Source organism: Fukomys damarensis, unplaced genomic scaffold (assembly GCF_012274545.1).
Source record: "Fukomys damarensis isolate Sample0158 unplaced genomic scaffold, DMR_v1.0_HiC HiC_scaffold_21, whole genome shotgun sequence".
NCBI lineage: Eukaryota > Metazoa > Chordata > Mammalia > Rodentia > Bathyergidae > Fukomys > Fukomys damarensis.
Window position 1 is genome coordinate 17,297,960 of NW_022900933.1, and position 10,371 is coordinate 17,308,330.

Below are 10,371 nucleotides of genomic sequence, written 5' to 3' on the forward strand. Positions count from 1 at the left end.
CCGACTCGCGGCCCGGCACTGGTATTGGGCCCCGGGCCCGACTCCCCACCACCCCCGGACTCGCTCCCAAAGTCCGAGTTGATGGAATCGCAGTGTCGCTCGTACTCGCCCAGCACCGACATGGCGGCAGCCGTGGCTCTCCAAGGACGGCCTGCGTATCCCTGGAGGCACTGGCTGCTTAGCGGCTCTCTCGCTTCAGACACCGGCCCGCGGTTCCGCCAGTCCCGCAACCCAAAGAGGTTCCATGGTGGCTTCTGCCCCCTGACCCGGAAGTAGTTATCGGTATTTCCGGTCCAACGAAGGAGGTTACCTCCCCCTTCTCGTATCCACTTGGTTAATCCTGCTTCCAAGGTTTACAGCCTCTGGGTTTGCGGGGGGCCTTTGGCTTCGGCTGGGGTTGGCCGGCGCCTGGTGGGAGTCCCCGGAACTGAAGGGCTGCCAGAGTCAGCGATGGGACGCCCCCTGGGCTCTGTATACTACATCCCTGGCCAGGTCCCCATAGGGCTTTGAGGTCCAGAGGTCGTGCAATCTCATCTTAGCTTCAGGCCTATTCCAAGAGGGTGAATGGGGAAGCAGCCCCTCCTAACATTAGCTCTTTTGGTTTGAAGAAATGTTCATAGTGATTATAGCAAGCTGAAATACTGTCATCTCAGTCAGTGGGCCCATTTTTTTTCCCCCTAGGGCCACCCTTGGTCCCTCCTTGCAACTCCAAAAATATTTTAAGTCAGTCCTCCTGACATTCTACTTCTCTCCCTTCTCTTTTTCCAGATTCAACATTCTCCTATGTGTTTTCCCAGATCTTTGATCATCTAATCTCTTGACGCATTCTTAGAACACTGGATGCCAGACATTGGGGGGAAGGAAGAATCTGCAGTAAGATGCTCCTTGCTTGCAAGTCACCAAGAGAACTAGAATACAGTGAACAATTTTGCTTCATCGATTATGTGACCTCGAGCAACTTCATTTCTCCAAACTTTTTTAATTTCTAAAATTGTGGGAAGACGATCTACATCACAAGAATAACAGCTAACATTTGTTCAATGTTATGTTCTGGGCACCAGGCTAAAGGTGTTCCATGTACTTGATCTTCATGTTACTGTATTCCCATTTTACAGAAGCTGTGGTACAGAGAGACTAACTTGCTTATTGTGACACAGAAAGTTAAGATTAGCTAGGAAGTCAAACCCAGCAACGTGGTTTCAAAGCCACAAAAGAGCAAGATTTGATGGAGTTCATGTGGGAGGAGCCCAGGACACATGTGAAGTAGAAACAGAAGATACAACCTCATTACTTGACAGGGTTTGATGTTTTCTGCAGGCAATGGAAAGTTGGAAAATTTTAAGCAGAAGATTATGACTAGTGACTATATGACCCATTTTTGTAGGGAAGTCCCAGTTTATCTTTCATACGCATAATTACTATAACCTTCTTTTGCCCAAATGTCCAGATCAAATAAAGATAGTCACCTTAGAATGATCAAATCATATTTTACAAACAACTCTGATGACACTGTGCATGACAGTGTGGAGGCAAGGAGACCAGTTGAGAGGCAATTTATATTCTAAAAAGAGATGCTGAGGCAGCACTGAGCATCAGCGAGTGAAGAGGAGGTTCAGATCTAAGAAATCCATCTGAGGGACATTTTGGGATGGTGATGCACCCCGCCTTGCCTTTCTTGCCCAGAACTGCTTTTGCTTGTCTAGGTTTCTTCTGGTTCCAAATGAATTTTAGGATTGTTTTCCTAATTCTGTGAGATACGCTGTTGGAATTTTGATCATGATTGTATTAGATCTCTATAACAATTTTGGAAGTATGTTCATTTTCACTATATTGGTTCTTCCTACCAAAGAACAAGGGATATCTTTGCATTTTCTGATATCCTCTTCAATCTCCTTTTTCAGAGTGTTGTAGTGTTCAATGTGAGGACTTTTTCTTCATTAGATTCCTAGGTATTTCATTTTTTTGGGTGTACTGTGAAAGTGATTGTTTCTCTAATTTCTCTGTTAATGGTGTTCAGGAAGGCTATTGATTTTTAAGTGTTGACTTTATATCTAGCTATGTCACTAAATTTGGTTACCAAATATGTCTTTTGGTGGAGTTTTGGGGGTCTGTGTAGAATATCAAGTCATCTGCAAACAATAATTTAACTTCTTCCTTTCCTATCCTTACTCCTTTTTTCTTTCTTGTCTAAGTGCTCTGGCTAGTATTTCTAGAACTGTATTGAACAGGAGTGGTAACAGTGGAAATCCTTCTCTTGTATCTGATTTTAAAGTGAAAGCTTTCAGTTTTGACCACTTAGTATTGTTTGGCTGTTGGTTTGTCATAGATGGCTTTTATCAGATTGAGATGAAGACCATCTATACCATTTTTTTGTAGGGTTTATCTTGAATGGGTATTGAACCTTGTCAAACACTTTTCCTGCATCTCTTAAGAGGACCATATGGTTTTTGTTCTTGGTTCTGTTAATATAGTGTATTACATTTACTGATTTGCATATGTTGAACCATCCCTGCATCCCTGGGATGATTCCAACTTGGTCATGGTGTATAACCTTCTTAATGATTTGCTGCATTGTTTGCCAGTATCTTATTGAGGATTTCTGCATCTATGTTCATTAGGGAGATTGGCCTGTAATTCTCTTTTTCGGTTAGCTACTTCTCTGGTTTTGCTGTAAGCGTAATGCTTGCTTCTAGGAATGAATTTGGGAGTATCACTTCCCTTTCAATTTCATTAAGAGTTTGACAAGCCTGGTGTGGTGGGGCATGCCTGTAATCCCAGCAGTCAGAGGCTGAGGCAGGAGGATCACTGTGAATTCGAGACCAGCCTGGGTTACATAGTGAGTTCCAGTCAGTCTCAACTACATAGTGAGACCCTGTCTCAAAAAACCAAACCAAACCAAAACAAAACAAACCATCCCCCCAAAAAACCCAAAAAACTTAGGCTAGATATAAAAAGGGGCTCCAAGAATGATGCCAGCCCCTGAAGTTAGTAGGTTTTTAATTACATTTTCAATTTCATTGACCGATATTGGTTTTTTAGAATGTTTATTATTTTCTTGATTCAGCTTTGGTAATTCATATTTATCTAGGAATCTGTCCATTTCTCTGTTTCCCATCTTATTAAAATATAAGTTCTTAGCTGGGCCTGGTGGCACATGCCTGTAATCCCAGCACTCAGGAGGCTGAGGCAGGAAGATCCTCATGAGTTCGAGGCCAGCCTGGGCTACATAGTGAGTTCTGGGTCAGTATCAACTACATAGTAAGACACTGTCTCAAACCACCCCCCCAAAAAAAAATTCCAGGTAGTGGCCATTTCATCTACTACTTAGAAGGCACTTTGATAGCCTTTTATTATTCTGCATATACTCTATAGTTTAGCTTGGCTTAAACAGAACAGGTGCTCAGTGGGTTTTGTTTTGTTTTTTAGTTGAAAGAATGGAAAAAATGACTACTTAAAAGCAGAAGTGTTGACTTTAATTCTGAGAAGCTTAACAGGTTTCAGCTAAAGCTTAAAAACTCGTTTTTCCAGTACTTGTACAATGAAAAACTAGATAGGTTTTCTATAATTTGACTTAAGTTGTGTATTGTTCTAGTTACAATACCTAGATATCACGGGCTTAATAGAAAAATGTCCTATTACATCTTAGAGTTTTCTGAATGCCAACCTCTTTGTTGTATCGGATATAACTAAAATTAATGATCTGACTTTGAATATTCTTACTAAGACCATAAATAATGTTTATTTTAAAGGTATAACTGATTTTAAGATACATGTGGTCAAAACAGAGTATTCCTGGTCGGGTGTGGTGGTGTATGGCTGTAATCTCAGCACTTGGGAGGCTAAGAAAGGAGGATCACTGCAAGTTTGAGGCTAGCCTGGGCAACTTAGTGAGACCCTTTCTCAAACAAACAAACAAACAAACAACCCCCACACCCAGATTATTTCCATATTTTAACAAATGAATAACAGGCTATACTGCAGAAGTTTCCACTGTGAATAACTAACAAGGACCCCTGAGTTACTGTAAAGATTATATCAAAGAACTGGCAGTTTATACTTTCACTGTCTGCTACATGGCCACTAGCTAAATGTAGTAGCTACTGAACACTTCAACTGTGGCTCCTCTGAATGGAGACTGCTGTAGCTGTAAAATGCAAAGTGGATTATATTATTAAAATTGAAATTAATGTATTTCATCTTACCTTTTTAATGTGGTTCTAGGAATTTAAAAATTATACATGTGACTAACAATGGAATACCACTCTAGTACACCATACATAGCACAGGGGACAATTGAATAATTTACCACTGAGACTATTAAACTCATTAACAAGTTTTGCTGAATTCATTATTTATGTTGTCTAAAAGTAAACATTAGTCTGGGGTCAGAGTTCACTTGCTGAGCATGCATGAGGCCTTAGGTTCAGTCTCTAGCACCAGGGGAAAAAAATCACTAACAAGCATTTTTGATGTTAAAATACTTATTCCCAAATATGAAGAACCATTATTAAGCTGGACTCACTAAAATGGATTCACTAATAAATTCTTTTTTTTTTTGAGAATGGAGGTAAAGGATAGGTAAGAGGCCAGCCAGTGAATATGCAAAGCATTTCATGTTGGCTCAGAAAGAAGCTTCGTGGAAAAATGTTAACTATTAAATGAAAAGGAGAAAATGGCCTATACTTCCTAGGGTAGATTTTGCATAAATGTGACAGACAAGTTCAAAAGGATTCTAAACTGGGAGGGATGTTTTAGGAACACAGGGCAAGGGCAAAGGCTCTCTGGAGGAATAATTCCAATAGCAGTTTCCAAAAAAGCACAAAGAATGCTTGTCTTATGGAAACCTATTTGGTCTTTCTGAGAACACGTAATTTTTTTTTTTTTTTTTTTGGTGTTTTGAGACAGGGTCTCGCTATGTAGTTGAGACTGACCTAGAACTCACTATGTAGCCCAGGCTGGTCTCGAACTCACAGCGATCCTCCTGCCTCAGCCTCCTGAGTGCTGGGATTACAGGCATGCGCCACCATGCTTGGTGAGAACATGTAATTAAGTATGAATACATTTTTTTAATAAAAATATAAGCTTTTACTAGCTCATATGGAATTTATTCATCTGGAGTAAATTAAGGATAGTATATTTTCCTCTACTCATCAGGTGTAATTTGCTATTCTTTAAAATTGAGTAATACGAAGGAATTGTTGCTAATCCAGACAAAGAGGTAGTCAAGAATAACAAAAAATACGTCTAAAGTGGTCTTTGCTAGCCTTTATTTGAGAAAATTTACACAAAAATTCCCAATCCAACACTTACAAGTGCACCTGTATAAATCCGCATGCTTCTTCCCATTAAACAAAGAAGAATGGCTTTGACAGGGTTCATGACATATAAAAAGCACACCTAAATTATATTATTCTCCTTTATCTCATACAGATAATTTTAAGCATTGTACTAAAAATGGAAGAAGGTAGATAACATTCCTAAAGTTGATTTGCTCTGGTATTAGCCTGATATCAAAAGCAAATATTTTTACTTTTTAGATAAAAATCAAGGTTTACCATCAATTAACTTATACATAGAAAGCACAAATGTCAGCCAGGCGTGGTGGCGCACGCCTGTAATCTCAGCATTTGGGAGGCTGAGGCAGGAGGATCGCTAGGAGTTTGAGACCAGCCTGGACTACACAGTGAATTCCAGGGCAGTCTGAACTACGTAGTGAGACCCTAATTCAAAAGGAAAAAAAAAAAAGAAGAAAAGAAAGCACAAATGTCTGAACTGATATTTTTGGCATGAGAAAAAGAGACAGAGAAGAATTTCAGTTACCTCAAGTTACAGTTAGAATTGAAAACAAACATGAGCAAAATATTATCTTCTATTTTCTTGAGATTTTTCAGCACAGAAGATCATAACTAACAGTGTAGCTTTCACTGCTTCTACAAGTCGGGAAGGCACCAGTCAGAAATATGAAAGTCTCATGTTAGCCTAATGGTACAGACTAGGGTTTTACATTGAAACCTCCCAGACTGGATCTGAAGATACAAGTTTGTTTATTCTTTTCCCTATTTGGATGCATCCTCTGTCGCTTAATATACGTTAATGTGACAGATTTTCACATCTGCTGTGCCTACTGTTAACTTCACAGGAGCAGTACCTATCACTTCTTAACAGCAGATGGCAATGTTGCACAAGTAATGAGAAAACCACTTTTACTCCACAAGAGGGATTTACAGGGTCAAAGGGTGGAGAAAAAATGTTTGGATTCACAGTAACTGAAATATTAACAAAATAGCCTGAGATTTTAAAAGCATACTATTATACTAACTACTCCCCTTCACCTCCATACTTTTTATCCAGGTTAACACAATAGTGTTCTTTGATATTTTCAATATTTTTTTCTTCAATGCAAGTCATGTGGCTTTAAATCTGTAATTCTCGCCACTTGCAAGTACACAAGTCCTGTAACAGTCAGTAGGTTAAAAAGAGATTAAAGAAGTGGGAAAGACTTCAAGAGATATTATTTTCCCAACTGTTTATGAACATGTTCATTTTTACCCACATTTTTTGGGCAGTGCTAGAGATCAGACCCAAGGCTTGGAACATGCTACACAACAGAGCTCTCTACCACTGTGTGACAGGCCCAGTCCCAGCGTTTCCCTTTTTACACTGGTATTGGCTTTAGGCACCTCCAACTCCCATGAGTTATTCTTGGCTTTGCTTTCATATACTTCCTAATATTTACTCTCTCCATAGCCTTCCCAGATGTCTATTTTATACCTCACATTATCTTAATTTTCTACATAGAACACATGAGGGCGGGAATGAATTCAGTGACTGGCCATGCAAAAAGAGGTGGTAATTTACTTATTTTTCCTCAGTAGAAGTTATGTTACAAATCCAAACAACCACATATCTGATAGAGGATTTGTATCTAGGATATATAAGGAATTCTCAAATTACAATAGTAAAAACAACAAATGACCAATTAGAAAATGGAAAAAAGACACATTTCACAGAAGAGGACATACAGATGGAAAATAAACACATAAAAAGATGTTCAACATCATTAACCATTAGGGAAATACAAATTAAAACTGTGATATTATACTATTTAAATGGATAAAAAAAAGTAATAACATCAAAAGCTGGTAAGAATGAGGAGACTGCATAGTGGCACACTGCTAGTGGAAATGTAAAATGGTACAGCCACTCTGGAAAAATATGGAGGTTTTGTACAAAACTAAACATGCTTACCACACAACCCAGCAATTACCCTTTTGGGCATTATCCCGGAGAAACGAAAATTCATGTTTATATAAAACCTATACACAATGCTCACAAAAGTTTTATTAGGAAGGGCCCCAAACTGAAAACAAACTGTATGTCCTTTAGTGAATGAATGTTTAAACTTCAGTACATCCACAACCATGGAATATTACTCAGCAATAAAAAGGAACAAAGTATCAATACATGCCACAATTTGGATAAATTTCCTGGGAATGATATTAAATGAAAAATGTCAATCCCAATAGGTCGTATTCTATATGATTCCACTTATGTAACATTTCTTAAATGGCAAAATTATGGAGATAGTGGACAGATTCACAGTTGCCTGAGGTTGGGGAAAGGGTACCATATGGACAGTGGCTGTGGCTCTATGAGGGCAGAATGAAGGACGTATGTGATGGGATTGTACTGTCTCTTCCGATGGTCATATGAATCTACACATGATGAAATTGCATAGAAGTAACATAAACAAGGTTCAAGCAGTTTAGCACAAATATTATAAATCTAAAATGAGATTTTCTTTAAGAGTTTATCTTCAGTTCACTCCTCCTTTTTATGAGGTGTCACATCCATGACCTTTTTAAAAGAGACATGAAATTATGAAAAGTATCACCAGAAGCTATGTAAACTTTTTGGCTAAGGGCAAAGACAAAGCTCATGGTGTTTTCATAGGAAAACCCAAAGATCACAAACAGTATGAAACAAGTCCCATGTGATCATACAAATCAAAAGAACTAGAATGAAAGCCCAAGCTGGTGAGCAAGTGGGAGAAGGAAAGCAAATGGTTCAAACTGATCACATGAGGAAACCCAGGATGAATGCTGGCTTTGGCATTATCTAGGTAACCTCTCTTTTTTGTTGTAGGTGACTCTAATAACAGTCCTATTGTTACAAAAGCAATTCAAATCCTACCAAGTTAAAAGAAGTCCCTCATTGACTTTTGGGTGCAGGTGGTACCCCCTGTCCTCCCACACCAGGAGATCAGTTCTGGCAAGAAAGAGCCAACGTGCCTTGATGGTGCTGTTGGTCGGAGGCCCTGGGCCAGGCACGTTCCAGCGATGTTCTGCTGGCTGGGATTCCAGTGGGGAGGAGACTGACTGCGTCTCCATTACTCAATCAACTTCTTGGCCTTGAAGAAGCGACGCAGGTAGAAGACCTGCCAAGTGGCTAGTCCGATAAGGCAGAACATTGAAAAGATGCTGAAGTACAGGACCCGGGTATTTGTTGACTCTAAAAAACAAAAAAGCATTGTAAGGGTAATGAAGTAAGCCTCAGCAGCTGCCCTGGGGAAAAGGCAATTGATTAATGCTAGGTTTGAGAGGAGGGTTTTAGACAATCAATCAATCAATCAATTCTATTTTATAAATGCTAAAAATTACAAAGATTAGTGCTATCAACTTGATATACTATAAGCCAACTGTCAGTATGCCAACTGCGTATCACAGAATAAAACTCCATTCTCCTTAAAGTCTAATGAGCCTGATTTATCTTTTAGCAATAATACTGAAGCAAATGATTTTCCCCTATACCCCCCACATGTGCAAAACTGAGAAAAGTTTACTCCCATAATTTTATGTTTGGGGACTCTGTCTTTCTGGGTCACTTATTTAGAAAGAAGAGCTGCCTTCCTCTCACCATTGGTATCACGCATCTCTTCCTCTCGCTTCTTCATGTAGGCAAAATCGTTAACAATGGACTCAGAAAGGTCTTCCAGGCGTCGTAGCTCCACCTCAAGTGGTTTGAGCTTCTCCACTTTTGCAATCTAGAAAAGAGTAGGAATCCACCCTCAGAAAAAATTGTTCTGGTCATGAACATAAAGCAACAGAGCTGAGTGTAGTGCTGCAAGCCTGTAATCCCAGCACTCGGGAGGCTGAGGCAGAAGTACTGCCATGAATTTGAGTCTAGTAACGGCTACCTAATGAGTTCAAAGGCAGCCTGATCTACATAGTGAGACTGTCTCAAAAAACCCGAATAAAAAACAAGGCAACAGAGCAGTCCTTTTAGAAGTCTAAAAGATTTAAATTCCCTGCTGTAAATCACCCTAATGTATTTTAAAAGTTGGCCTTCTACCTTTCCCTATAAACTATATCTTTCCATTTAAGACTTTTAAAAATTTACTTTGTACTTAAACCTCTTTAGAAATAGTATAATATGGCAGGCTGTAAAGTAAGACAATATTGTTTTCCTTAGACTTCTGGCTTGACCAGTTTTTTTGTCTGTTCATTTGTTCATTTTTTGGCGACAGGGTCTTGCTCTGCAATTCCAGTTGGCCTTGAACTGCACTATGTGCCCAGTCTGGTCTTTGAACTCACAGTGATCCTCCTGTCTCAGCCTCCCGAATACTGGGATTGCAGGCATGTGCCACCACACCCGGCAATTTCTGACGTTTTTTTGGTACTAGGGATTGAACCTGGGACCTTGTGCTTGCAAGGCAGGTGGCAAAACCACTGAACTAAATCCCCAGCCCAATTCCTGGCTTTAATAAATCATTTTGCTTTGCTCTTCCACGCATGTCATAAGTCATTTTATTAATATAGTAATTGTGAAGCCAGGCATGGTGGCACACACCTGTAATTCCAGTACTTGGGAGGCTGAGATAAGAGGATCGCTGTGAGTTCAAGAGCAGAATGGGCACATAGTGAGGTTCAAGGCCAGCCAGAATTACAGAGCAAGATTCCTATCTCAAAAAATATAGTAACTGCAAGTTATACTACAGCAAACCTGGTTACAGAAAAAATTTTACAACCACTGAATTTTAAACAGCACACACAGGAATGAGAAACTATAGTTACAGCATTAAGGTTAACTCAAAACACAAAATTAGAGAATCTGGTGTACTCATATAAATTCCACAATTTTAGGTTTTATATTAGATAGAGCTCAGAACCAAGATGAATTCTGGATTTGCTTTTTTTTAAAAAAAGTACATATTTTCCACATTTTTCTTTAAATAATGACAGCCAGGCAGGGCATGGTGGCACATGCCTATAATCCCACCACTCAGGAGGCTGAGGCAGAAGGATCCCCATGAGTTTAAGGCCAGCCTGGGATTCACAGTGCTCAAGCTCAGCCCAAACTACGTAGCAGACC

At 39.5% G+C, this 10,371-nt stretch overlaps 2 protein-coding genes across 2 annotated transcripts in view; both read right to left on the reverse strand.

The window, feature by feature from the left end:
• Nek9 (NIMA related kinase 9) overlaps positions 1-190 on the reverse strand; it is a 37,687-nt gene extending 37,497 nt beyond the window's left edge. Inside the window, exon 1 of the mRNA XM_019204326.2 lies at positions 106-190. The gene's annotated coding sequence lies outside the window, so the exon portion shown is untranslated. The remainder of the gene's footprint in view (positions 1-105) is intronic.
• A 7,137-nt stretch (positions 191-7,327) lies between these two features.
• Positions 7,328-10,371, reverse strand: part of Tmed10 (transmembrane p24 trafficking protein 10) — a 35,896-nt gene continuing 32,852 nt past the window's right edge. The window contains exons 4-5 of the mRNA XM_010645535.3: positions 8,917-9,043; positions 7,328-8,511 (exon numbers count right to left, since the gene is read on the reverse strand). Of these exons, the coding sequence (XP_010643837.1) occupies positions 8,390-8,511; positions 8,917-9,043 (249 nt within the window). The 3' untranslated portion in view covers positions 7,328-8,389. The remainder of the gene's footprint in view (positions 8,512-8,916; positions 9,044-10,371) is intronic.